Source organism: Coturnix japonica, chromosome 1 (genome assembly GCF_001577835.2).
Source record: "Coturnix japonica isolate 7356 chromosome 1, Coturnix japonica 2.1, whole genome shotgun sequence".
Lineage (NCBI taxonomy): Eukaryota > Metazoa > Chordata > Aves > Galliformes > Phasianidae > Coturnix > Coturnix japonica.
Genome location: NC_029516.1, coordinates 158,357,311 through 158,385,105, shown reverse-complemented (window position 1 = coordinate 158,385,105; position 27,795 = coordinate 158,357,311). Strand labels below are relative to the sequence as shown.

General features: G+C 45.1%; 2 protein-coding genes across 6 annotated transcripts in view; both read left to right on the top strand.

Annotated features, from left to right (window-relative positions):
• Nucleotides 1-18,379, top strand: part of NUP58 (nucleoporin 58) — a 32,782-nt gene extending 14,403 nt beyond the window's left edge. For 2 of the 5 annotated variants that reach the window (XM_015852102.2, XM_015852103.1), the window contains exons 13-16: nt 1,355-1,556; nt 7,423-7,521; nt 10,311-10,406; nt 13,983-16,002. In XM_015852102.2, coding sequence (XP_015707588.1) covers nt 1,355-1,556; nt 7,423-7,521; nt 10,311-10,406; nt 13,983-14,152 — 567 coding nt within the window. In that variant the 3' untranslated portion in view covers nt 14,153-16,002. Of the gene's footprint in view, nt 1-1,354; nt 1,557-7,422; nt 7,522-10,310; nt 10,407-13,982; nt 16,003-18,095 lie in introns of those variants that run through there. The other 3 variants (XM_015852104.1, XM_015852105.2, XM_015852106.1) reach the window with 3 other exon arrangements.
• Nucleotides 18,380-20,586: 2,207 nt separating this feature from the next.
• Nucleotides 20,587-24,376, top strand: SHISA2 (shisa family member 2). Its single transcript, XM_015852107.2, has 2 exons — nt 20,587-21,119; nt 22,169-24,376. Exons 1-2 carry the CDS (start codon nt 20,819-20,821, stop codon nt 22,720-22,722), a joined length of 855 nt encoding a protein of 284 aa, XP_015707593.1. The 5' UTR covers nt 20,587-20,818; the 3' UTR covers nt 22,723-24,376.
• The last annotated feature ends 3,419 nt before the right edge of the window (nt 24,377-27,795 follow it).

Sequence of the window (27,795 nt, the reverse complement as noted above, 5' to 3'; positions counted from 1 at the left end):
ATAGTGATCATCTGCTTTCAACCCCCCCACCATATGCAGGGCTGCCAAACTCCAGACCAGGCTGCTCAGGAAGTGCTGTCTCTTCCTCACTTGATGCCTCTGCCTTCATAAATCATATCAGAGCTGTTATCACAACTTATTCCTTTGTCTGAAGAAGGCTTTTTGGCTTGCATATATGCCTCACCTCAAAGGCCTGAAGTAAAACGTGGCCTGAAACTTCTTTGTGCAGAGTTAGCTGATAAATATATTTATATAATAGATGCATTCTCTGTCCAGATTCAGCGAAGAGTAAAATGTGCTTGGGCACAATAGGGTGGAGAACTTAATTTAATCATTCTGCCTTAGGGCCTGCTCTGGGTTATCTAATGTCATTTCTGAGCTCTGGCATTGTGTTAGATCTCAAAGTTCCACAAGCATCTTTTCTCACCAAAGATAACACTCCTGTTCTGATAGGAGAGGGATCTTTGCTTCTGATAGATGCTGTTTCTGATAAATTCAGACTCTGAATTCATCAGAGTGAGAAATTTTTTTAATTAAAGTTAAATGTGCTCCTTTTCTCAGAAACAAGCATGTGCTGGGCCAGAAACTTGGGAAATGGTACATCTTCCATAAAGTTCAGCTACATCTACTGGGCTTGATTTTGTTTTTAGTAAACTTGTTTTATTTCAGGTTCTCTGTAAATGAGATCAGTTTAACCAGTTTGCTAAATGAAGCCATTTAGTCCTTTTATGTTACCTAAGATATCCATATTTCCCTTATTTGTGACAGGTGGAAGTGCCTCATAAGATGTAGTGAGGTATTGTGGCTGAAGGTGGGGTCCTGAGGGTGAGGGCAAAGGGGAACTTTGTAATTAAAAGCAAAGGAGTGATTTAGTGCAGCTAACAAAGTGTATCAAAAACAAGAACGAGTTTTAAAAGTCTGATATACTCTTAGAGCTTGTAATGAGGTAGAAGCGTAAGCAAGGATACACTGAAGTAGAGGTGAAAAAGAGCAAAAGGTATCTTTATGCATTAAGGATAGCACAGAAAGAAAGTTGTTATGATGAATAATGCTGCTGCATTTTGCCTCTTAGGTCAGTTATTATACTGAAAGTAACCAAATTGTGTTGATTTACACCAACCTTAAAAGACTTTGGTATCATTTAGAATGTCCCCCTATTACATGTATAACCACTTTGCAGCATATAAGTACAGAAAAACTTCTGCCTATGGAGTTTCTAACTTGCTTAGATCCTTCCAGGTCTTTTTAAGGAATTTAAGGAAATGATATTTATAACTTGGTTTCTTTTTTTCTTAGTAAGTTACAGTTTTCTGTCAAATATGCTGAACTAAAATGGCTTCCCCCACCCCTTCAGATGCTCAAGGACCAATACCTTGGCTACAGGAAAACCTTTCTGGGAGATGCCATGGATGTGTTTGAGGCAAGACGAACAGAAGCTAAGAAGTGGCAGAGCGCGCCACGCGTTACCACTGGACCGACCCCTTTCAGCAACATACCAAATGCAGCAGCCGTTGCCATGGCTGCAACACTTACTCAGCAGCAACAGCCTGCTACAGGTCTGAGTGCATTCAAGTTATAGATTATTAGTGTTACAACAGTAGTAAATTTGTGTAACATTTTTCTATGCAGTCTTCCTATGTGTTAGACTAAGACTCTAAACGTTGTGATAAGTTACTGATGCATAGCCAATAGAAAAAGCAGGGTAGACTTAGCAATAATTATACGAGAGATACTTAAACTTGTGGATTTATTTGTATTAGTGATATTTACTGTATTGTTCTAATTTACCCCCTTGGAATGTGAGTCTTTGCTCTTCCGTAACATCTCTGAATACTTTTTAGCATAGCCTCTTTCCAGAACTGTGTGGTTATAGTAAATTATTTAAGAATCAGTAAGGAGAGAATATCTAAAGACACAGCACCCTTTTCATGTGTACAACAAATAATGTGTTTTTATATAGCACTTTGGAGCTGTAAAGTGAAAAATACTGCGGAACAGGAAGGATAGTGAACAAAAATCTGTAGGGATAGGAGGGTGGGTGTCTTACTGTGTTATAGCCAACCCCCTTATCAGGGTAATGTTGGGGTAGTTTTTGCTGGCTGTTCTGTGGTTGTGAATATTAGTAGAGAAAGTAAAGTGGATTGGTGATTCTGTGTAATGCATGTATACGTAAGAGGAAACTAAAGCAGAAGAAATGCCTGATCCACTGCTAATAAAAATATTAGTATGTATAGCAAAAGAAGTAACTTATGGCACCTTAATTGACGTCAGTATCTTAACCATTGCTTCTCAGAGAGGGATTCTTGGACATAGAGAAGTTAGTTGGCGTACAGTTATTTGGCAGAAATAATGGCCTTTCATTTAATTTTACTTGAACGTGCATCAGCAAACTACAGGAAGTTTAGTTAGCTGCATTCTAACGCTTCTTCTCTTAAGACGTGTGCCTCTTTGTACTGAAGTCAAATCAGCAACTTTTCTCCCTCCTGTGTCTTATAGCAGTGGTCAAACTTTGAAAGGTTTTGATAAGAGTTTGGTTTGTTAGTAGGCCGTCCTTGTCCTCTCTGTAGAAAGAAACTAGGATGTGCTTCCAGCCCTGGCAAGGAGATAAGCTTAAAAGATAATGATGCCAAATTAGTATGAATGCAGCAGAAAAGGAAGTTATGAAATGCTTATATTCTAAATTACTATTGTAGTCTTTGGTCTTCCTTATTCTGTTGCTGTTGTAATTCATGGAAGTCCTGTTGAAGTGATGCCAACAAAAGGTTCTGCTCTTAAGCAGCAGCATTACAAAGTAATGTAGTTGCACTGGTTGTTTTTTAGGCTTACACACTTCCATCCATATTCATGTTACCAGATTAGTTCCTTTTCCTTTCATCTTTCTCCTTGTCTCTCTTGCTTTGTTTAATACTGACTGTGGTCACTCTCGGATTCTGTGCGAGTCACGTCATTGAGATGCTGAATTTAAACTTTTACTTTCATTTTCATGAGTTGTGGCAAGGGATTCAAATTTCCTTTTCTTGGTCCTGTTTTGAGATAACTGATAATAACTTCAGTGATTGGATGCCACCGATGGCAAGCCATGAATATTCCCTTAGGAGTAGAAGTGCAGACTTGATGTGTATCAGTAGGTGTGAGGTAAGGCGACTTCATACCTCAGAGCTTTTATGTAACGCTTTGTAGTGGAAGGAGCCAAAGGGCACAACATTCCTGTGGGTTTTTGGTGTTTTATTTGTTTTGTTTGCCTTTTTATTAGGTTGGTTTGGTGGTGGTGGTTTTTTTTTATGGGTTTTTTGTTTGGATTTTTTTTTTGACGGTGTCTCAAAAGCCAAAAACGCACCAGCTGTAAAAGTGGTGCAGATAGAACAAAGCCATTGACACTGATCTTGCACATGCCAACAGAAGTAGTCAACAACTTAAGTCTACTGCTTAATAACTGAAATAACATTGCCCTCCTTGAGACTTGTTTGATAACCTGGAAAGGTAGCGGTAGAATGATGTTTTGAGTGGCACTTCTGGAATACTTATAATATCATTAAAATAATAGTTAATGGAATGTGAGGTCATCTTACCTACCCTCTGGCTTGACAGCAATTCTGAACTATTCCAGAGAGATCTTCGAGTCTTAGAAACTTACTGTGAAGGAACATTTCATAATCCTCCTCAACTATTGATGACAGTTCTTGATTTGTTTTCAACCCCTTTCCTGACACTTCTTAGCTTCAACCTAAGGCCACCACTATCGTTGTTCTTCTGAGTGGAGAAGAATCTGTTATTTCAGTTTTTCAGGAATCTTTGGATATTTGAAGATTGCTGCTTCTTTATTTCCTTTTCCTTGCTTGAGGAAGAACTTTTAGTGCCATTTCCTGCAGTAAAACTGCAAATGCTTGATTTAACTTTGTGTTGTTGATAATCTGTCCACTGGAAGTGAATCATGCTTATTCCTTTGGAAGATTAGGTCTTTTAGAGTTGGATATGGGAATGATAGCAGAAGGTTATGAGAGAAGGAATTGTGGAGTAAGGTGTATGGAATGGAGAAGAGGGATGGTCTGTGTAATTCCTGACCTGCTGTTGCTGTTTTTAAGATAAAAATAAAACAAGTCAATTGGTTTGGACTTGAAAGCTTTGTTTTTCATTTAAAAATCTAATGTGTGGTACTGTAATATTGGGGGATCAGGAAGGTTAGTCTCTTCTTAAAAAGTATTTGATGTTTACATGATGAACTCTAATTTAACCTTACTAAATAGACTTATTGTTACTGTTTTTCTCTTAGAAATGTAATTTATTTGAAATTTGTGTTCAGAAGTCAAAGGTTTAGTAGCTACATCTAAACCTGGATCTGTGGGATCAGAGGCTGTATCCCCAGTTCCTGGATGTTGATATGTCCCACATCTGCTTTCTCTGTGTGCCAAGGCGTGTCTGAAACAAAGCCAGATGATCCTGGCTGTACGGAAGTGAGCTTGCAAAGATGTACTGCACTGATCCTGGATAGCAGGATTTTGATGTGCACAGTAAAGCACAATTTTTGTGCTGTTCTTTTGAATCTAGAGTCAATAAGATTGCGTTTATCTTGTCTGCATGCAGCGTTTCTCCCTGGTTTAGCACTTTTACTCTGAGCTCATCTTTAGTGATAGCAGTGGGGCTGGTTATGCTTTTGTGCAGCAGTAGCTACAGTTCTGATCATAGCCTCCACTTCCATCTTCCCTGAACAGTTTCTAAGAGCATGGAAGGTAAAATGATGGTGGCTACTTTACCTGTTACTATTGATGAGTCTAAAATGGAAGATATTAGTGGAAGCTGCTGCCCAGTGAGCTAAGAGCTGTAAACCCATGAGACTGAAACTGGTGTTTTTCTAGCGAGACTGTTGCCTTGAAAAGCATTTTTAAGTTCACCTTCCCTCTGCTTTCAAGCAAACAAATAACCCCTCACCCCAAGAACTTAGTTACTCTCTCCTTGACTGGTGAAGTGCAGAGTTGGTCGATGTGTAATCAAGCTCGTAGCATAATGAATTGTGTTTTGACTTGAAAGTGTTAATAGAAAATGATACTCAAATCTTCATAGCACTTAATAATTTTGTTGTGTAATTTGGTACTAACCTCGGTTAAAACTAGTCAATGTATTACTGTCAGAATCAGATCCAAGTTGTGACGCTGAATTTGTTCACTGTTAGGACCAGCTGTGATCTAAAAGATGAAGAATGTCACTTTGGGAAATTCTGCTGACCTGTGTGGACTCTTCATTGCGGGTCCAATTAATTAAACTGTAATGCTCTACAGGGCAAATAGAGCAAGTTGTAGAGCTGTTAAATTACATGTTTTAAAGAATTTGTCTCGTACCTATAATAACCAGAAGTGCTAATTTTTGATAGTACTTTTGGCATTGAGGAATCTTTTATTACTGGCTTTTTTTGCTATCAAAAACTGTTTGCTTACAGTAACTTTAAATAGCGATGATGCCTTCAGCACATTATGGTACAGAATCAACAAATATCACATACTGTTGCTCAGTGAGAAGCTTGTTAGCCTAAGAGATGTGATCCTGTTTTATATAATCTGAGATGTTAGAATGATGTCTTCTTTTTTTTACCAGCTCTTAAAAGCGTTTTGCATTTGGAGGGGGAAATAAAAGCCTTGTATGGAAGACCTTAGTGTTTTGTTTTAAGGTCTTCCACTAACAGTGCCTCCTACTGAGACAGAAAACCTGTGCACTCTGAAAGAACTGGATTTGTGTTCTGGGATTCTTTTAGTTTATTAGATGACTGGCTTGTTTAGGGGTTTCTTTTTATTGATGAAATCTATTATTTTTTAAGAGCTGCTAGGTAGCTGTATCAGTACTTAAACTGGATGTAAACAATTCTAGTTTGGGCTTTGTGGAAATTCGTAGTTAAAGCATCTGGCATACTTCAGTTGGAAGATTAGCTTGAGTTTTCCATCTGCTCCCCACCAAGCGGAGACTGAAAGCCAACAGCTTTGAGTTGCTCTTCAAACTTAGCTGAACACTACTTGTGAGTATGCAGATGTCATTCAGCTTGGATCACGTAAGAGTTGTGTTCCTTGCAGAAATGTTTCTTTTTAATATACAGTGCCTTTCACTTGATTCAAAGTGATTTTTTTTTTCCATTGAAAGCTTCAAAAACTTAAATGGTTTTAAAAGCTTGAACTGCTTACAATTTAAAACTTCAGATAAATATTAGATACAGAAAGTATTGTGGTATTAAGGAGCATGTTTGGAATTAAACCCAAACTTTAGTAGCTGCTAAGGAAAAAGGCTCAATCGCTGGATCTTTATAGTAGTATCTGAATAAATCATGACTGTCACAGACATAGTAAATAAAGGATGTTCAAAGACAAAGAAGGTCGTCTTGAGGAAAGGTGCAAATGCCTATGGATTAAGAGTTTGGCACTGTATTTTTTGTGATGAAACTGACTAGTGCACTGAAAACTGCTTGAAAAAGACAGGAATACGAAATTGTACTGTGAAAACTGTTAGAATATATTAATTTATCAGAATTAATTATTTTAAAATGTGTTAGTAATGGGCTAGCAAGTTGATTCCTTATTCCCAATGGTTTTTAAAAAGGTAAGAAAAATAAAATGAACTGAGGCTGTACATTTTAGACTGAAAATGGTTTTTGACAGCCCTGCACCTTTAGTGCGAATGTGCAGGGGAACCACTGTCAACTTTTGTTAGTTATGGGACAAACTCTGACTCTGAAACCTTGAATGTATCAAATTCCTTAAGGTACACGAAATTGTGCCTTTTGTAAATGTTATCAAAGCAGGTGGTTTGACTAGTTTACCTTACTGAATGGTGTAATGTAGCAGAGCTTAACAGAACTCAGTTATCACTTGTGTGGAAAAAAAACAAATCGAATTGTTATGTTACTGTGTAATTGACTTGCTTAAAAAATGAACAATAAATTTAATAAAATAAAGTCATTGTCTTGTTTTTTATCTTAGTGTTCTCTTTAAATTTGGATGGAATACCTGAGTAATTTTGAAGATTCCTATTTATTAAATTAATAGAATAGCGTCAGTTCTTTTGTTCTTGGTTTAAAGTTGCCACTTTGCCAGTTCCATTAATACAAGTGGCAATACATTAGCTGTAGTTCTGTCAGGGTTTTGATTAGTGATTCAATTGTGGAAGTTCAAGGTGAGGCTTCTTGAAATGGTCAGTGGTGTTATTGTCGTGGTACTGGTTTGGGGCAAGTTTTACCTCATTACAATCAGTGTTTTCGTAGGTTTTTGTCAGGTGGACATAAAGGCAGACAATTAAGTGAGGAGTTTGGGTAAGGTAAAGTTTAGAGTCTTAATGGGATTTGATGAAAGCAATGATGATGTTCACGTGGTCAAGTAATTAAATAAATGAAGGACCTCTTTACTATGAAAGAGTAAGGCAAGTTTGTTCTCATTTTTTTTATACCAGGGCCACAACCATCTCTGGGAGTTAGTTTTGGAACGCCATTCGGCTCAGGTATTGGCACTGGCTTGCAATCAAGTGGCTTAGGTTCTTCAAGCCTTGGAGGTACACTTTAATTTTTCTAATATTTCATTGAACTATTATATCGCACATCTGAATCTCTTGTAAACCTTGAACTTCACCAAGAGGATGATCTGTTTTGGGGCAAGACCTTTATAGTTAGCAGTCTGCACCTCACAAACTTCTTTGTGCCTTACAGAAAGAGGTAGCTATGGCTAATGCAATACTGTAGTAAAAACCCAGGTTGAAGTTCTCACGCGGGAGTTGGTTTGCATCGCTGCCCACAGCAGGGGGGTTGGAACTCAATCATTGAGGTTCCTTCCAACCCAACCCATTGCAGGAGCTGTAGGAAAGTGAATTGAGAACATCCTTCTGTAACTACACTTTGCACTGATTTGAGTATTTGAAAGTCAGCACGTAGGAATATTATAATCAATATATAGAAATGTTTCACCTGCTGTGTCCAGCTCTTAACTTTGCGTGCCAGTTTCTTATTGGATTAAGATATGATTGATTACTAGAAAGCAGTACCGTCCTGGAATCCTGCTGGGTGAAATGTTTGCTTTAGCTGTCGCTGTTCATCAGTGGTAAGGTAGGGAAAAGTAAGTCTGTCTCAACCTCTAAAGCAAAGCAGCGTTTGAAAGAGAGGGGATAAAATGCTTTCAAAATGTTGATTAACAGTGTTAGTAAGAGACACGTGAAAGAAAAATTATATAAGTTCTTACATTTTCATCTGAATGTAACGCATTTTCAGCAGAACTACAACTAGAAGTAGGAACGTTTGTACGCAAATATCATATCTATATCAGTCAGTGGTTCCTACGGTACAAATCAAAAGGCAGCAGTGTTTATTGAAGCTTTTGTGTATGATCTATGAAGATGATTATATGTGATGAGCACAAACGGTGCTTTGTGGGTTTTCTTATTATACCCTTTCTGCAGCTGCATCCCTGCATTTGAATCTCTCAAAGTATGAGAGCTGCTATGGTGGCATGTTTAAAAGCAATAAGCATCACTGGCTATTGGAAATGCTCAACTGCTGCGATATGTAATACTTGAAGATTGTCAGTTTTACCTTAAATGATGATCTTGAAATTATCTTTAAGCCTACCAGTGTGTTTTCTCATTGGATTTTAAGCTTTTTAAGATGAAAGTCTATAAAACAACAGCAAACAGGAGAAATAACTAACAACAGTGGGCTGAATGGAGAATAATTCTGGATTATTGTTATTCCTGCAATATTTTAGATGCTTTAAATCCATACAGCTTTTCATCCAGAGATTATAGTCTAAAGATCGTTTATCAATTCTGCTAATACTAAGAGCATTCTGTTTTAAATTGGTGGACATCTGCTTCTCATTTGGTCTTAGAGGCCTCCCTTGCCATCCTTGTAAACCAAGTCTGCAATTGCTTGTTTCATCTATTCTATATTAATTTGTTAAGATTTGGTCTTCTGGCAAATCAAGAAAGCTGTCTCACAAAAGCAACTGTAGAAGAATAAAGGAATACATGCAAACTATCCTGCAGCAATGCTCTTGGGATCCAATGAGACAAATGAATATTTCAGACATCTGGAATTTTCTCAGTCAGGACAATTTCAATGTTCTTGAAACTGCATTTTAGCTGGGAAACATAAATATTTATGAATTGGTCGATTATGAGCGTCCAGGCTTTGGCTCTTCAGTATGTAAGATAAGCAGCATATTGATCCAGTGCTTCATGAAATATTTGCTGATAGACACCTGGCCATTGGTAATTCATTGCCAACTAGAAAGGAGGGAAAAGGTGCATCATTCAAAACAAAATAACTCGCGTCCAGATGATATTTGCTGTTATATTAAATTAAAACTCTGGTTTAAAACCAGCAGAAGACTATGGAACCCAGTCTCAGATAGTATCAAGTCATGACTAGTTTTAAAAGGTAAAAATTGTTTTGCTGAAGGAATGGCGAAGACTCCATTTTCAATGAAGCACATTACCTAACACATCGTACTTAACATGGGGGCCTCGTTTCCTTGGACATACCATTCTTGTAATCTCTTGAGACAACAAAAAAATACAGAATATATTTCTCTCCTGTTGATCTGTCCTTAAGCTGGTACGTGCAGTTTGAGATTGCTTTTCCTTTGTCTTGAAGTTACTTTGTGCCAATAGCAGAGTTTGAAATTCCGAAATGTATTCATTGTGATTATAAATAGGAAATACAAAATGAAGATACAACTCAACACTCATGGCTGCCATTTTTTTGATGACTTTTCCATTAAAAATTATGCAATTATGTTTCTATTCTAGATTTGAGCTTACTTGGTTATATAGAACTTATCACTGTGCAGCTTAGAAGTAGGGGTGGATGAAATAAGCCCTGAAGTGAGCCAAGTAACTCAAGGAGAAGTCTGCTCTCTTCTTGGCCTGGGGAGTTTTTCTGGAGTAGTGGATGAAGATTGCAGCTTTCTGTAATAGAAGTCACATAGTTTGTCTGAATTTTCTTAGTTCTGTCTCATTTGCTATATTGTTTTCTTGCTGATTTAACAGCAGTTCATTAGCAGTTTGGTGAGCTCGGATACTTCACGTGTAATCGCTTACAGCTTGTTTTATTGAGTTTTGTGTTTTGAAGGAAGTGCTTTTCTCCAAGGCTTTCCTGCTAGCACCATTTTCTTATAGAAAGCAATGCTGAGAAGAGAATAAGATACACCTTTGTTGGTACCCTTGGGAATATTTCTTTACCAAAGAATGCTTAGAACTGTTTGTTTTTTAGAATACTTACCCAAAACCTGCATGTCCTTAATTGCTGTGCCTATAAATTTCTTTGTTGTGTGTCTTTACTGTTCCGCTAGGATTTGGAAGTAGCTCTGCCTTTGGAAGCGGTGCCACAGGAGCATCGTCATTTGGGTTTGGAACAACAAGTAAACCATCAGGAAGTCTAAGTGCAGGTTGGTCGGTTTGTTTATTTAATTCAAGTATCGAGTGGGTGTTGTTTTTCATTTGATGGTGTCTGTCAAAGCTGAAGGAGGAGAATGGATGCATCACACTGAATCAGTTGCAGTCTGGGCCATAGAGATGCTGTTACTGCCTGAATGCATAGGCTGTGTTGTTACTGAGCTATTGAAATTAATGCATAAATTAGTGACAAATAAGCAAATAATTCCACTTCCTGTACTTTATTTTTAGTTTGCATCGCTGTTTGCCACTTAAATAGGAGCTTGTTTTTGAGTTATGTAGCTCATTAGCCTTTCTTCAGTGACAGACTGAAGGAGTGTCTTGTCTCCAGGAATCAGATTTTAGTAGCACAATTGCTTTTTAAAAAAGAAGCTTTAACTTGTGTTACTGTAACCATAATAACTGGCTGCTATTTGCAGTAACTGCCCAGTAAATCAGCGTGGAGCAGCATCTTCTCAGCTCCCATGAATTTGCATTGGCTTGGTTAACGTTGTACATTCTTTAAAATAGGCCTCTGAGGTACCTTAAGCTTTGTGTTATAAGGTACAGTTTTCATGAAATTCCTCATCTAGACTGGGATCATAGAGTGGGTTTGGTTATATTAAAGCATGTATAAATGATGTGTAAGGCTACTAATGGGTCTTTTAGCTCCTCTGTCCCATCTTATAAGTGACGTTACCAGAGTCCTGAAACAAGAATATTTAATTACCCACCATAAAGGAGTTTTATGTTTCTGAATTTTTCTTTTCAACAGTAGAGAGATGGGGAGGATGGGTGGCACGTGTGGATATACTGATGTTACTGCTTTTGTTTAGATGTGCTTTGCCCAAGTCACAGGGAAACGTTCTGCCATCCTGATACAACAGGAGGAACTGTGCAATGAAACAAATGTTTCATATCTCACTCTGAAATGCAGGCGGAGCTTCCTTCTGTTGTGAAAAGCCAACTCTTAATGACAAGTCAGTCTTAATCCCTAACTTTTTATTTATCTAGTGGCAACCAAAATGACTGATTGAAGCGGAATGTTGTTAAGAGCAATGATTCCCAAAATGGTGAGAGGAGGAGAGAAAACACCACTGAATTTTTAGAGATAATATTGTGGGGGAGTGATTGTATGAAAACTGAGATACTAAGCATGCTTTCAAATCACAGCTGGAAATTCGTAGGGGAGAATTGTTATTGAAGAGTAGCAGTGTCAGTATGGTGGTACAAGAGGCAATGGAATGGGGTCATGGAAGGACCTGCTCCTACCGTTGGAAAGTGAAGCTGTCTATAATCAATATGTAGCCATGAGCAAATTATGTAACAGAGGCTTTAGTAAAAATCAGCCAGAGCTGTGCCGGAAATCCATTTTGAATGAGTACCTGTTGTGATATGGAGGAGGAGGAGATTGGTTTTGACATCTGCTGAACTGTGGCACTGAATCAAACAAGAACAAAAATTACCACAACCTGTTATCAGAAAGCTTCTGTCTTTTATTTGTTACCTCTCTGAAGGGTTTGCATGAAGTTTGAATTGCTTGAGTGTGTGTGACGGGACTTTGTAGGCCACGATGATGGTTGAGCTTGATTTTTCTTGAAAGTCTTTTCCAACTTCTATGAAGCAGAGGTGCAAATGCCCAGTGAGCAAAGTGGACTCTAAGGTCCTTAAGGCTGACACTGAGTTTGTGTCTCCAAAGGGCAGGTGGTCGCTTACTTCCTGAAAGGAATTGTTGATACATAATAATGGTAATTTCAGCCAGGAAATTATTGATGATGCTGTAGCCATGACTTAAGGCTGTGTGCTACTCGTCCCTCTAAAACTGTGTATGTCTTGTTGAAAGTTGATTTCTAAACATTTCCATTTGAATATTCTGTGTAAAAGGAAAAAACTATTGAAAAATTGTAGGTCAAAGCCTTCTAGATTAATTTCCCTTTGACCTGTCCACACTTCTGTGGCTCTCCCAAATAGCACCTGTACAGCCATTGCTTCCTGGGTCATAGGTAAATTAAACATCTTCTCAGCTGCCTGTCACACACAGCTTATGCACCTTTCTTTTTCTAACTTTACCTGAAGTTCATGTTGCCTCCCCTTCATTATTCAAAATAAGCCCTGCATCCAGAAGCAGCTGCATGGAGGCAGTTCACATCCACAGTGCCAGGAGCAAAGTGTATCACATACAACTTCACTGTGGATTGTGTACATGTGTTCTATAGCAACTGATACATGCTATCTCATCAAACTTGAAGAGATAGATTTAACTTACAAAGAACAGCTTGTGTTATTAAAGATTTTTTTTTCATTCATGGGATTTCCAGATGAAAAACTGATTTATTCTTTTGAAATCTTATGTAGTGCTCAGAGCTAACAGGAAAATGAAAGGACAGTGACATCTGCTTCACCCTTTACCTTCTAGGATGAGAGACCGATTAGTCCAGAAGGTTTGGGTGAAGCCCAAATGACAATGTCATTAGATGTACTTGAGATGCACGTGCTTATTACACAGCGAGTTGTGCACAGGCAGCTGTATGCTGAAGGGCTGCAGTTACCATTGTAATGTCAGTAATGGCTTGGTTTTTCCCTCAACAAGATGTGAGTTATTGTAGCATGATTGTCTGATCCAGATCCAGACATTACAGGAGGGAGAATTCCACCTTAGATTCTGAAGTGTTACTGCAGCATTAGGTGAAGAGCATCAGGCTCATTTCAACTTGTATTTGTTAACCGGTACTTGGAAACTTATCCTCCAGTTCTCTTTGAGTATTATAAAGTTGGTTATACTTCAAAAACGAAAGTAAAATGATGTGGTGTTACTGTTGCTGTAAATGGTGAATGGATTTTCTTCAGCTGATCTTGCTTTGTAGCCGAACCAAATGGAGTTTTGCTACAGTAACTTCTCCCTCCTTTTTTATATAAACATAAGTAATGGCAGAACTTGCTCACCTGTTCATTCAGTTTTCCCAGAGCTTTGCGTACATGGCTGCTGTTTGACTCAGGTCATAAAGGGTGTTTTCAGATACTGGGTATTTAGCAAGAGATTTTGTGCCTTTCCTGCCTCTTATGTAATGTAGGATCTGTGCCACTTACGTTGTGAGGACAGGGAAAGGTGGCCCATAGTGAGTAGGGCAGAGGGCTCTGTTTCCAGCTTTACCATTAACTTGCTGTGAGGAGAAGTGGGGCTCATGGTCCGCTTGTACCTCTGCCTTCCCCCTCCACCCTGCGTTATACACGATACATATCTCAACATGCAGTGCTGGGAGCCTGAGCTGGGGTCATAGTACTACGATTACTGTGCACATTCGCTGGGACTCGTGGCTGCCAGTTTGATTGAATAGCGGTGTTGTAAATAGGCTGTGATCTAAGATTAGAGCTGCTTACAGTCACTGAAGTAGACTGTTAGAGCTGCAGTGTCCCAGCTGATATAGCAAGTCTACATGTATTGGCAACATGACATACTGTTGTAGATCCATGTTGGTATAAAGTGCTGTAAGTACAGTAATAAAGTGGCTGATGCTCACAGCTCCAAGGAGAAACAAACTTGCAGTAATGATATAACCTATGTTTTAAAATATTTTTCCCTCCTTTGTAAGGCTTTGGCAGCTCGACTACATCTGGGTTTAACTTCAGCAATCCTGGTATCACAGCATCAGCTGGCTTGACGTTCGGGGTGTCTAATCCTGCGTCTGCAGGCTTTGGGACAGGAGGGCAACTTCTTCAGCTGAAGAAACCTCCGGCTGGAAACAAGCGAGGGAAGAGATAGGTGCCCGCTTGGGGAAGTGGAAGTGAATCAACTTTGTTCATCTGAGAAGTCTATTTTTCTAGCTTGATGCATTGATTAAATTGCATCCCGTGAGATTTATACAAAATAAAAATGAAAAAAAAAAGTTGCTACTTTTTCCCTAGTCTGAAACACAGAATGGATCGTACCGAACAGCTATTTTCTTGTGAATAGAAACCTGTTTATGTATTTTTATTTTTGGCCCTAGTTTTAGAAATGTTCTATACTGCATTATTAAAGATTCTTGTAAAACCATCTATTTAAACTAATGTTAGTAGCAGAATATTTTTTGTTAATAAGCTTTATACCACATGAATATATGCATATTTGTTTTTTGTACAGATAAAGTATATTCTAGTACAAATACTAGAGTTCATATCTTCTGTTCCTGGATATGGCCTTTAAATCTACTTCAGGGTGTTTCTGTGTATATGGATGTAAATATATACAGTACAGCGCACACATCAGTGTGTATGTATATGTATAAAATAAAACCAGACGTGCAAACCTTTCCCCACAGACAGGTCTCCTTTACTTGGTGTTCTGTTTGTCCTCGTTGCTCTGTGGTTCCACATCTTGACGTTCTTTGGATTTCTAACGGTGGGTCCCAGGCTGTGCCATCATCGCTTCTCGTGTTCTGTTGCTTAAGACCAGCTGAAGTCCAACATCTGCTCTCTCATGAAGTTTTGTGTGCAGTGTTTGGTGGATGCGGTATGTGAACTCTTTGATTTTAGCCATTTCTCAACCAGTTCTTAAAGAAGAAGTTGAGATCTTGACTCAGACGTTTCCTGGGTAATGTTCTCAAACTGTTTTTTCCTTCAGCTGCACAGCAGGATGTTGCAGGGTTTCAAGATTCCACCAGGTCTGCCTGCAGGCAGAGCTGTCAACATGCACGAGCTCTTCATTGCAGATGGGTGTGTGTGTGTGTATGCTATACTGTTGTAGCCATGATTGGAATTAACTGCTACAAATCAGAGCTGATCCATTTGCTGCTTGTCAGTGCTACTAGCACGTACACGAGAGCAGTTGTATGTCTGCTTTCAATATGAGCTACAGTACAGCAAGTTGCTCCTGAAGAATTGAGAAAATGATGTAATTTGAAGGTTATGCCACTGCAACAGTAGAGTCTGAATCCTGCATGTTCCATCATTGCTGCTTGTGCTGCATTTCCAATTCAGTGTGTGCTAGAAACATCTGGAAAGCATCCTAAGGAGGTACATGCTGCCTTGTGTGAGTTGAAGTGTGAACGTGGAACTTGAGATTTGAGTGTTGCTTTCTGTGTATAAGATGCATCAAATGAGCATTCCTTATCATTTTCACAAAAGCACCTTTTTTTGCTAGAACACTTAATGCACCATAAGGGTTTCTGTTCCTTGTTTTGTTCAAGCATTGGGTTATTTGCATTCAGTTACTGAAGTGTTTTTGTCTTCTATATGTTTTGGAAGTGATGTGTGCAGTGGTTGCTTTTGGACAGATGTTTATCGCTTCATCTGGCAGAATTCAGAGAAACCGAGCACAGAACTCCTCGCCTTTGTACACTTGTATGTGGTTGCATCCCTGCAGGCCGCCCCTTCCTTCGCAATTCAGGCTGTGTTTCTCATGTTTGGGGAAAAGTGATGTTTTCATTTCACCTTTTTAAGAGCTTACGTTGGGCTGCAGGCCAAACCACCATGGTTTTATTCTTTTGTTGTTGCTTTTTTAATAACTGATGTTCAACCACTGGACTTGTAATGTATTAATTTGTGAAACTAACTCCAAGTATGTACTCTGTCCATATGTGCAACTTGCCATTGTGCGAACAATAAAACAAATGCTGTGATCCTTGTAATACATATTTGCCTATTTGAAAGGTCGTTTCCTGTTGTATTCCGATGTTATGTAGGGAAACCAAAGCCACCATCAGCTAACATGTAGGATTGTATGGGTTGTTTCCCTGCTGAAGTTAGGGCCTCCATCCCTGGAGTGAAAGGAAGGCCAGGCAGGGAGGGAATGGTTGTGGTTTTTGTCTGGAGCCTCCTCACACTGAGCAATATGAAGCTGGGCTGTGCTGTAACGTAGCACTAGGTCAGATTTGTCAGCTCTAAAGCAGGCTGAGCCTCCTGTGTATCTGTTCTGTTTCTCTTCATGTTAAGGCAGCCGTATCTCCTTAATTCTAGGCTAGGTGGAGGAGTTGATGACATAATGGAATAATTGCATGCTGTAGTACAAACTGAAGTGGTTGAAATTGGATTTGAAATAATTACCTTCCCAGAATGTTACTTTGAATTTAGCCATGACTTTCACGGTTCAGCACTGCATATGTTGCTTGAAATATTCTTTCAATGTGAAGCTGTGCAATACAATTATTGTGCAAAACACAAACAGACTCGAGGGATGACTGTTTCCTATAAGGTGTCTTAAGAAGCTGACCTGTACTTACACACAGTGGAATGAAATCAAGTCTGGAGTTTTCTCTTTAAAGAGGGGAAGATTGAAGTGGGATGGATGTGGTTCTCTTTATTTGTTATACCTTGTACAGCTGTGATGCGAACTGATTTATGTGGCCTCTTCCACCAGAAGGACCTTGGGTTTTCCATTATTCTCATAGCAGTATCTGTAAGGGGGGGTATGACAGAGTTAAGCCTCAGTTTGCTTGCATTGTGAACCTCTTTCTGGTCCATCATCTTAGAAGCTGTACACCCATATTTCCTGTGTCACTGACAAGCTGCTGTGTGCTGCTTGCCACCCACATCTGCTGTTTTATTTTAGCTTGGGAGCGAAGAGGTTGAAATGGGGGGGGAGCTGGGAAGATTTCATGCATCTTCCTCACCAGAGGCCTCTGAAATCCAGATCCTGGTACACGTGTTCTGACTGTATATTCTTAACGTGACTGTGTTGAGCCTTAGGCTGAGTGGCCTTTTTAACATCAATGGTAATTTGGGTGTTTGTTTTTTCTCCCTCCCAGTGCTCACCTATTATCAGACCCTGAATTACTTTTATTAAGTCGCCTGTTACCTGTTGGTGGTGGTGCTGTTTCCTGGAATGCCTCAGCAGAGGGTAAACAAGCAGTAATGTGCAGGGTTTAATGAGAAATGGGGAGTAACCCTACAGGAAAATGCATCCATGCTGTAGCATGCAAATAAGTTCTGTGCTATACCAGCTTGTTTTCTGAGAACTCTTGCTCAGATATGTAATGGGAAGGGGGAATAAAGGGCAATAAATTAATTTCTAGCATTAAATTATGCATTTTAACTGCTGTGTTTAGTTGGTAGAAACAGGTGAGTGTAGTTCAGTTTTCTCGGTGGGGAAATAAAATAGCCCTAAGGGTTTCTGTTGGGATTCCAATGGCTCTGTTAGAGAATGCTGCTTTCACTGGGTGGCAGGAGAGGGCCACCTTCATACAGCCCCTACAAAGCTCTTACAGGCACAGTTGCTCAGCCTCACCTTTTGTTTACAGGACACTCCCGTTTTCTTGCACCTTTCTCTAAGGCAATAAGGTTTTCTTCCTCTTCACCGGTATTTGAGCAATCCCTGTGGCTGACTTGGCTGCGTTGCTGTGAGGTTTGTTACTCAGTGCTTTCTTATCAGCCTCAGGAATCTAGTTGTGGCCCTGTGCTGCAGTCATGGAGCACTGCAGTGAGATGAGTGTGCCAGGTGTTGCTTCAGCCTTCACAACTCTTTCCAGAGATCAGCGTGCTCCTTCCTTCCCTCACTTTTCAGCAGTGAGGCAATTCTAGCTCACTCTGAGCTGCTTAAGTTTAGAAGCTTCTGCAAAATTAGACATAGAACTGATAGCAGATCAGCTCTGCTGAACTCTTACATGGAGAACTTGGAAAGCATGTGCCTGACCTTACCAGGTCAACAGCTGAACAGACAAAAGGTGGTTTCCTGGTTTGTTCAACAGAGCTCTCAAACTGATCGATTTTCCCTCTTCTTTTCAATGCAGGTGTCAATGTACAGCGTGTAGTCGGGCAGCCCAAGGACAGCACCGTTGTAAAATGTCATGCAGTTGTCTCCAAAATCCCGTTCTAACCAGAGGCTGATATCTGCCTCCTGGGCAAGAAGCGCCTTGTTGGCTGTGTGTCCTTAACGTGCTGTGTTGCAGAACCACTGGGTGTGCTTTTGGGCTGACCGTCCCAATCACAACGGTGAGCCAGGATGGTGATGGTGATTGGGCACTAGGGGGTGCTCATGGCCAAAGGAAAAGCCTTGATAAATACTCAGAATTCAGTAGCGGTCTGGTGTGAGCTCTTACAGGGGTGGAAAAGGTGACAAGAAGCTTTTTAGGCTGTCGGTTGGATGCAGCGTTGGGTGGAGAAAGAGTATAAGCTGTGTGCAGTTGGGTAGCTGAAGCTAGTCTATTAGCTCCACAGTTAGGTAGCTGAATAGCAGCTCCTCCAAGCTGAACATCAAAGGTCTCTAATACTGTTAACACTGTTAACAGTGGCCCTGACAGCCAGGAAGTGCTATTTCATCTTCTCACTATGGAAATTGATGCCTGTCTAAAGCAACCCATTGCCACTAACACTGCACTGCTTAACCCCACAGTCACAGCTTACTGGCCAAACCCCAGGAATAGCCCTGTAGGAGCAGGTGGGTGTTGGCATGCCTCGTATGCCTCCATAGTACTGATGGACAGGCAGCTAAATATGAGCCAGCAGCGTGGCCATGAAGGTCAATGGTGTCCTGGTTTGTATCAGGAATGATGTGGTGAGCAGGACTAGGGAAGTCATCCTGCCCCTGTACTCGGCACTGGTGAGGTCTCACCTCAAGTACTGTGTTCAGTTTTGGGCACTTCAGTACATAAAGGACATGGAGGTGCTGGAGCGGGTCCAGAGAAGGGCAACGAGGCTTGTGAAGTGCTTGGAGAATATGTCCTATGAGGAGAGGCTGAAGGAACTGGGGCTGTTTAGTCTGGGGAAAAAGAAGGCTGAGGGCAGACCTTATTGCTCTGTTCCAGTATATGAAAGGTGCTTACAGTGAGAGCGGGGCAGGTCTCTTCTCACCTGTGACAGGAGACAGGACGAGGGGAAATGGCCTCAAGTTGCACCAGGGCAAGTTTAGGTTGGATATTAGGAAACACTTCTTTACAGAAAGTGTTGTTAAGCACTGGAATAGGCTGCCCAGGGAGGTGGTTGAGTCACCATCCCTGGATGTGTTTAAAAACTGTTTGGATGTGGTGCTCAGGGACATGATTTAGCAGAGGGTTGTTAGTTAGGGTACTATGGTTGGGTTGTGGTTGGACTCGATGATCTTTAAGGTCTTTTCCAACCTGAGCAATTCTATGATACTGCTGAAGCACAAGTCAGCCCATCCCCCGCCTGGGCCGCTGGCTGAGCTCACAGCTCAGACCATGAGAGTAGAACTCCAAGTTGGGTTTTATCTGTACTTTTGATGCTAAGTAAAACAGCAATGCTGCAAGCAAGTATAGTCTTTCACTAGTTTTGCAAGCAACATGCTAAAATCTCCTAATCTATAAAACACTCTTATGCATTTTTAGTTTTCTACTCATTTGCACTAATAATATCACAGGACCCAGTACAGTGATGGCTGCTGCTGCCCAGGGCCTGCTCCCAGAGCTTCAGTTACCACAGCCTGGGCTGCTCCTGCTGTCCTGACCCTCTAGTGAGGTTTTTCCTTGGCTCAACTTGTTTTAATTATTTCTCAGGAAACGAGAGCCCGTAAAAGGCCGCCTTTCTCTCCCGAACACACGTGCATTGGAAAGCACGGATATCTAACGGGAATAAACTCTGTGACTGTGCCGCTCTGTGGCAGCGGCTCTCGGCGCTCCGTTCCCGCCGCTGTCACACGGTGGCAGCACGGCCACAGTGCGCCGGGCTGTGCCTGAGTTGGCAGCTCAGAGCCCAGCCACGATCTCACCCTGTGCCCGAGCTGCTCGGCTGGGCACGGGGATGAGTAAAGGAGGCAGCTGAGGATGGAATAATCCGCCTCTCCGCCACAGACGGCGGTGCCACACGGAGCGAGCTGCGGGCTCACAGGGACGGGACGGGGCTGGGAGAGCCGGGACGGAGCGCTGTGCTGGGTGTGCGCCCGGTAACAAAGCGGGTTTTCTCATCGTGAAAACGCGAGCGCAGCCCAAACTCAAGGCAGGCGGTGCCCCGGGCTGTCGCTGAGGGGCTGCCCGCCGCTCCGGAGGGGCACGCAAACTTTGCCGGTCCTTGATCCCCGCAGTGCACGCCCCGCTGGCTTCATGCGGTCGGGAATCACCATCCCGTGCCTCCCCGTGGCTGCACCCGCCCCCCCGGCTGCTCCGCTCGCCCCGCAGGTGCCGCCCGCTCCCGCCGGTGCTGAGGGGCCGGGCCGGGCCGCGCCGTCGGGGCGGTGGCCGTGGGCCGTCCCGCGGTGAGCGCATGCGCGGGGCTGTGTCTGCCGGCACTATAAGGGCGGGGCGCGGCACCCCCCCACAGCGTTGGGCCCGGACGGGGCGCACGGAGGCGGCAGCGCGGCGTCCCCGTGCCCATGGCGGCCGCGGGCCGGGCCGTGGCGGCGGGCGGGGCGTAGCGCGGTGTAACGTGGTGTAACGTGGACCGGCGCCGCCGCCCGGCTCCGCACCACGGCGGGCGAGGCCCGGGCATGCGGCGGCGGCGGCGGGAGCCTTCGGGGGGCGGGCGGCGCTGCCCCGGCGCGGGCGGGCTCTGACCCGGCGCCATGTGGGGCGGGCGCTGCTCGCTGCTGCTGGCCGCGCTGGGCTGGCTGCTGCCGGCGGGAGCGGCGGGGAGCGGCGAGTACTGCCACGGCTGGATGGACGGGCAGGGCGGCTGGCGGGACGGCTTCCAGTGCCCGGAGCGCTTCGACGGCGGCGACGCCACCATCTGCTGCGGCAGCTGCGCGCTGCGGTACTGCTGCTCCAGCGCCGAGGCGCGGCTCGACCAGGGCGGCTGCGACAACGACCGGCGGCAGAGCGGCGGGGAGCAGGGCCGGCCCCGCGACGGCACCGACGGGGCGGCAGGTGAGGGACGGGGCGGCTCGCGGGGACGGGACGGGGCCGCGCTTTCCTCGGGCGGACGCTCCGTTCAGCTCCGCTCGGCTCCGCTCGGCGGTCCGCCGGTACTTGGAGCGTGCGGATGGACGGCGCTTCACGCGTCCTGCGGTGCCGGTGCTGCTGCAGCCCGGCTGTAAACGAAGAGGAAAAGCGAATGGACCGCACGGGGGGGCGACGGGGGGAACTCGAGCCCCTGTAGCCCTGCTGCGGGCGGCTTTTCATACCATGGAACGTCAGGGATCGGTTGGAGTCTTATACCGCAGCTCTAAAGCCGCCCCGGGGGTTCTGCAGCGCGCCCGCTGCCATTGAGCCTCGCTGCCGCGATGTTGTGAACGGGGCAGGTTCGATGTCGGAGAAGTTGTGTGCAGAGCAGCAAGTGCGAGCCGTGCACCTGCCGGGAGCACGGTGCCGTGTGAGCCCGGCGTGTTCGGCAGTGTTGGAGTTACAGGAGAAATGGGGAAGGATTTGAGCCTTTGGGTCACCGGCCGAGCTCAGCGCAGGGCTTCGTTCGCCCTCCGGTCCGGCCCTGAGCTCTGCTCATGGGGTGGGTTTTAGTGGTGATTTGAGACCCAGACTCATATAGAGCCTTGGGGAGTGCTGGAGGGGGACTGCATCCCCACGTTACTCCTAGTCCCTCACAAGGCTGTCTGTCACCGCTGCTGCCCTGCGTTCAAATCCCACTGCATGTGGTGGTAGAGCCCCAGTCCCTGTGCAGAGCCGGGGCTGATGTGTGGAGCGGTGATGGCCATCCTTGGGGCTGCTCCAGCTCCTGGCCTCATTCCTGGGGCACTGCTACGGCTGGGTGCTCTGCTCTCCTGCTGGGTGTTCCTGGTCTGGAGACCCAATCCACTCAGATGCCATGGTTGCTCCCAGGACTCTCGTTGGGCTGCGGTTCTGCTTCTGACTGCCACATGCACATCCTGAATACCAGACTGTGTCCTGGGGGTGGTTTGGCTGTGGGGTGAAGGGGCCGTCCTGCTCACATCCCATTGCCCACCTTCTCCTTGCCGTTGCAGTGCCCATCTACGTGCCGTTCCTCATTGTCGGCTCCGTCTTTGTCGCCTTCATCATCGTGGGTTCACTGGTGGCCGCCTGCTGCTGTCGCTGCCTGCGGCCCAAGCAGGAGCCTCAGCAGAGCCACGCTCCCGCCGGCGCCCGCCTGATGGAGACCATCCCCATGATCGCCAGCACAGGCGCGTCACGCGGCTCATCCTCACGCCAGTCCAGCACTGCTGCCAGCTCCAGCTCCAGCGCCAATTCGGGGGCCCGCGCCCCTCCGACCCGCTCACAGACCAACTGCTGCCTCCCCGAGGGCACCATGAACAATGTCTACGTCAACATGCCCACCAACTTCTCGGTGCTCAACTGCCAGCAGGCCACCCAAATCGTGCCGCACCAGGGCCAGTTCCTGCACCCGCCCTACGTGGGCTATGCTGTCCCACACGACGCGGTGCCGCTCGCCCCTGTGCCCCAGTTCCTGGATGGGCTGCAGGGTGGCTACCGGCAGATCCAGTCCCCGTACCCACATGCTGGTGGAGAGCAGAAGATGTACCCGGCGGTCACCGTGTAGCTGCCTGCTGCGGTGTGTTTTCAGTTTCTGAACTGAGCAGAGGAGAAATACTTCTTTGGAACGCGGCTCCCTGAACAGCGCTTGTAAATAATTTGGGAAGGCTCATGCATGTCAGACAGAGTTTATAAACCATTTATTCTCATCGAGGTCCGCTGCCAGAAACTGTAGGATGATACCGCTGCATTAACGTTTCCAGATACGCTTTCATTCCCGTGCATGATTTACAGTGGCAAAGGATTATGCTGGAAATGCATATGCATTTCGGATCACTGTGCTTGTGAGATAATGCCGCTGCCATTAAGTGCCCTTCAGGTGTGACATGGTCAGAAGTCTTTGCCTAATTAGTTCGTGGAAGAGCTTTGTTACACAGAACGAGAGCGCAGTGCTCACAAAGCCTTTTTCCTCTCCTCATCCCATCTCCTAGTGACATTTCCCACTGTGACAGAGCTGGACAGGGCAGCCGTCGTGTGCTTGGTTCCTGGTTCTGGCTCCTGTGACGTTGTGGGGTGTACTGCCATGTGGTGCTCAGTTCTGCGAGAGCAGCTTCCCTTCCTGGTATTTATGTAGGAATCACATTATGTAGGAGTGCACCAATTGCTCATCCCTTTCTTCTGGTGCACTTGAAACCCTTTGTGGTTTGATTTTGCCTCTAGGCTGAGAACCAGTAGTGGTTGGCACAAGCTTGCTTTCTTTCTGCGAACTTCTGCTCCGAGCAGGGTGTGAGCTGCCTGCTCCTCCTGCCACCAGCAGCGCTTGCAGGACACTGGCTGCCCTTGGAGCTGATTTCAAGCCGCAGCTTCCATCCACCTCTGTCAGCATCACCCCCCAAACACCGACCCATCAGGCTGGTGACAAAGCTCGCCCTGTGGCTGCGGGCCCTTCCAGCAGCAGCATCCCCAGCAGTGGCACCAAGTGCTGCAGCTGTGTGGGATGGGCAAAACCTGGAGCGAGCTGTCGTGACAAGCGGAGCAGAGCCAGCAGAGGATTCCTTGTCTGATACTGCATCAGTACGTAGCAATAACCAGACGCTGCTATTTCTGTACGTCTCTCTTCAAACCATGTGGATGCGTGGAAGCATCACCAAGTGTGACAATCTGCCTGTAAACGTGCTGCACACACACACAGTCATCTGCAGAAGGGATAAACAAAACGGTTGTGACCACGGAGGACAAAGGTGAATGGGTGACTTGGATCAGCTCTGCTCTCACTGGCCGGGCTCTCCCCAGGCACTGAGCTCCTACAAGCGCGGTACTGACCCCCACTGTGCTGAGACCGATGGCCTCCTGGGGTGGTTGGCTTCCCCTGCCAGGGCGCCTGCTGAGACCCCTGGCATTCAGGTGACTCTTTGTATATTGTTTACTTCTTTAAAAAAAAGAAAATGAAAAACAAAAAAAAGAATAAGTTAAATTTAAATCTGTAGAAAATAATTTACAGCAGAAGGAAAAGAGACCCGAGTTGTAATAAGAGGAAGTTTGTGAGATGTGCTGGTTTGTTTTTTTTTTTAATGTCATGTATAATAATGTAAAACCAATGTTAACGTTTGATACAGCTTTTAAATCTCTGGCAGGGCACTTGGTTTGAAGTGCTTCTTACAAATGAAGAAAAAAAAAAGCCCCCTTTGTTTCTTAATAAATACTTTATGGTGTGACTTTTCCTTTTGTTCGCTTTGTCGCAGTCATTTCTGTGTGCACTCAGTGCCCCGCTTCCCCCTTCCTGTAACGACGTGTCCCAGCGAAGCCAAGGCTGCGCTGTCACACAGTTGTTGGAAGCCACAGCAGCTGCCCTGGAGGTGCTGCAAGGCCGAGTGGTGTTGGCAGGAATAGGAAGCAGGGCTTTGTGGTGTGGGTGCACCCCAGCAGGAAAGCAAGAGAAGCCGTGCTCAGCAGGCTGCTGGGTGCTGCAGCAGGATGGTTATTTGCTATGCAGTTTCTGTCTTTCCCTCCTTTCTAATTCTTTCTCCCATAGCCCCATGCTCAGCCCTCCTGAGCGCTGTGCCTGCAGGCCCTGCCAGCTCTCATCCCGTTACTCAGCTTCATCTCCCCAGACTGCCCCGAACAATTCCTCCTGTTTGTCCCGCTGTTTACACCTCTTAAATCTGTTCTCACTTCCTTGCAGTTGGGCCCGTACCGAGCGCTTTTTCAGTGCTTCTTTTTCAATACCTTACTACTGATTGCAGGCTCTTTTCTCAGCAGTGGTCAGGCTGTGCCAGCTGGGACTGTTGGTGGTGGGGAGCAAAGCCACACACTGCTGCACTGTCACTGGCAACACTTGGGGGTTCTGTGCCCTGTGCTCCATCCCCACCCCTGCTGGCATCTGAGAGCGACCATACAGCTGCTGCCAGGCACTGCCGTGTGTGCTGATGTGGAGCTCAGTGCAGTCAGCATCCTGTGCTTGAATCTGGAATGTGATCCCACATGAGAGCAAACCAGATTTCAAGTCCTGGATCAGCACATGAAACTTCAGCTCCTCCCTTCCACAACATCTCACTTGCTGCCCACTTTTGGTCTTGCTGGAGCTCTGCCCTTCACGTTTTCTGCTCTCCCAATTCTTTTCCTCCCACTGAAGTTGTTATTAAATATTATTCCCTGCATGTATTCCCATGTATTTTTCCAAGCTGAAGCTCATTTTATTGTTTCCTGCTCGTATTATTTCTTGCTTCTCTGTAGGTCCCTTTCTATTATTTCTCTGCCCTCAGTGGGGTTTGCAGCACTTCCCTGCATCCCACATGCAGGTAGCAGCGTGCAGGGAGGTGGGGGAGTTATGTAGCAGCACAGCTCTGGTGGGAGATGAGCCCATTTCCCACCAAAGGTGATGCCTCCCTGGTTTTCCAAGCAGTGATTGCAGGAAGGCAAGCACTTGGCAAGCAATTGCATGGCACACGGCTTGTTCAGAGCATGCAGCTGGGGACCTTGTTTCTTCATGAGGCAACCATGGGGTGTGACATGGGTCACAACCTTTGGAGCGCTTATTTCTGCTCCCAGATGGAAAGCTTTGGTCAAGTATTTCATTTTCTTAATAGTGATCATTCTGGGTGGTTATTTCTGTTCCCAGTGGGGCAGCGATGCCACTGTGCTGTACCTGCTGGTATCTGCTGCTCGGTGCGAAGCTGTGCTTTCCTTTTCATGTTTCACCTGTCAGTAGTAAATGAGGAAATCTGATAGAAAACTGACCCCAAACACTGAAGGCAACCCTTTGTCTGCTGCTGCAGGGTCCTTTCATGCACTCAGTAGACTTCTGATAGCAAAAGCACAATTCAAGTGTCCAAGTAAGAGTGGCAATGACATCCCTTCTAGCCCACTGCTTTCAGAGAAGCAAACCTTATTTGCCTTTTCAGTCCTTCAGAAAACCTCCAGTAAAGCTGAGAATGATGATACGTCAAGCTGGAAAATGTTGATTAATTAAAAAAAGAGGATGAGCTGCTTCCCATCAGGCTGGTTGGTAACTCATCATGGTTAGCGCTGCAGCACATTGGCATGGCACCATCTGGTTTGTAGGTTGACTTAAAACTGAGTAGGAAGGAGTAGGAGAAACAAAAGGAATAGGACTCAGTGCTGTTTAGCCAGGGCGGGGTGGCATCCCATCAGAGCACTGTGCTCACACAACAACCAAACCACCTTCCCTTCTTCCCCAGACATTGAGGCATGTCAGCCATGAGCCACATGCAAGAGGCCCACAGAGATGGATGGCTGTGCTGCTGTGCCCCAGGGACAGGTCTGGCTCTGCACAGGACGTCCCTCTGAGGTGAGCATCCCTTGTGGCTCACAGCCTGTGCTGTGATTTATTACCCCAGAAGTAAATATTGGCTTATGCAGCTGCTGACTACTCAGTGTTTGTACTTGAGAAAAAGAATCCCGGTGCCTTCACACAGCCAACACTCTGCATTGCTGCCAAAGTCCCGTTGTGGGGAAAACGGGGTTCCCAGTTTCCTGCAGTGCAAATTGAATGCCACGGCTGTGCTTGGTGCACCATCACACCCAGGGGCTTGGTTTAAAGGCAGACCTGCATCCTGCTGTGTGCAGGGAGTCTCCCAGTCTCCTCTCCCCCCAGCACTGGGTGCTGGCTTCCAGCACAAACCACCAACCCACGGCATCTGTCAGGGGCCAGCAAACGAGTGCTGTTGTCTGTGACAGCTGTGCTGAGGCTTCTTTGCCATCAGGCACTGTCAGACACAAGGTCTGTGAGCACTACCATGCATGTTACCACTCCACTGCAGAGCAGGAAGAGGCAGGAGACCCTCTGCTCCTGCCATGTTAATGGGGACTCACCTCTCAGTCAACACGGGTGGAGCTGAGGGCTCAGGGCTGCCCCTGGGGAAGGCAGTGCTCGGTGGCTGGGTGCTGCCGTAGCAAGCTCACACAAAAGGATTATGTTTCTGAAATCTTCCCGCTTAACATTCCTCAACCGGACCTTTCTCAGTTACACTTGTATTTTTCAGTGCTGCCATTTCAGACTCGAGCATTAATCTCAGGGTTTGGGGCCTTTGATTCCGTTTTGGTCTGGTATGAGGCACCGAGGACGCCGGCGACAGCCTCAGCAGCTGCTCCTGCAAATGTGTGCTGGGGGCCGCGAGCAGCGGGCGCTCATCTGTCACAGTGCTGGGGGTGCAGAGGGGTAATTCACTCATGTCTCTAATCAGGGGTGTAAGAAACAATTCGTTACGCTTAGTAATTCCAAGGGTTATCTCGCTCCCAGCACACTGCAGAGTACAGTGCAGGGAGCCATCACCTTCTCCCACAGCCAGGTGAATAAAGCTTTATTCATATCTATCACCAGTCTGATGTTGGTGCAGGTGCTCATGTGGCAGTGCGAGGGGTCTCTGCTCTCAGTGCCAGGCTGTGGCACAGGGGGATACATCAGGAAAGGAGAGGCAGGTACCAGGGCTTCTGGGATAAAAGCACTTGGAAACGTGCTCCAACAGTGACTTGTAAAGCAAATGGGGAAACTTGGCTTACAACCCCTCTTTGTTTCCTACATTTAAAAAATCCAGAAGTAATTTGTTGGTTGAAACGAGTCTCTCTAGGCTCTTAAAAATGGCTCAGTCAGCAGTGCGACAATCTGCAAGGAAAAAAACAT

What these genes read in the sequence shown, in the direction of transcription:
- SHISA2 (XM_015852107.2), top strand. Translation starts at nt 20,819, where the DNA reads ATGTGGGGCGGGCGCTGCTCGCTGCTGCTGGCCGCGCTGGGCTGGCTG. An exon ending in CGGCACCGACGGGGCGGCAG is followed by an intron (nt 21,120 to 22,168) that starts GTGAGGGACGGG and finishes TTGCCGTTGCAG; the next exon opens with TGCCCATCTACGTGCCGTTC.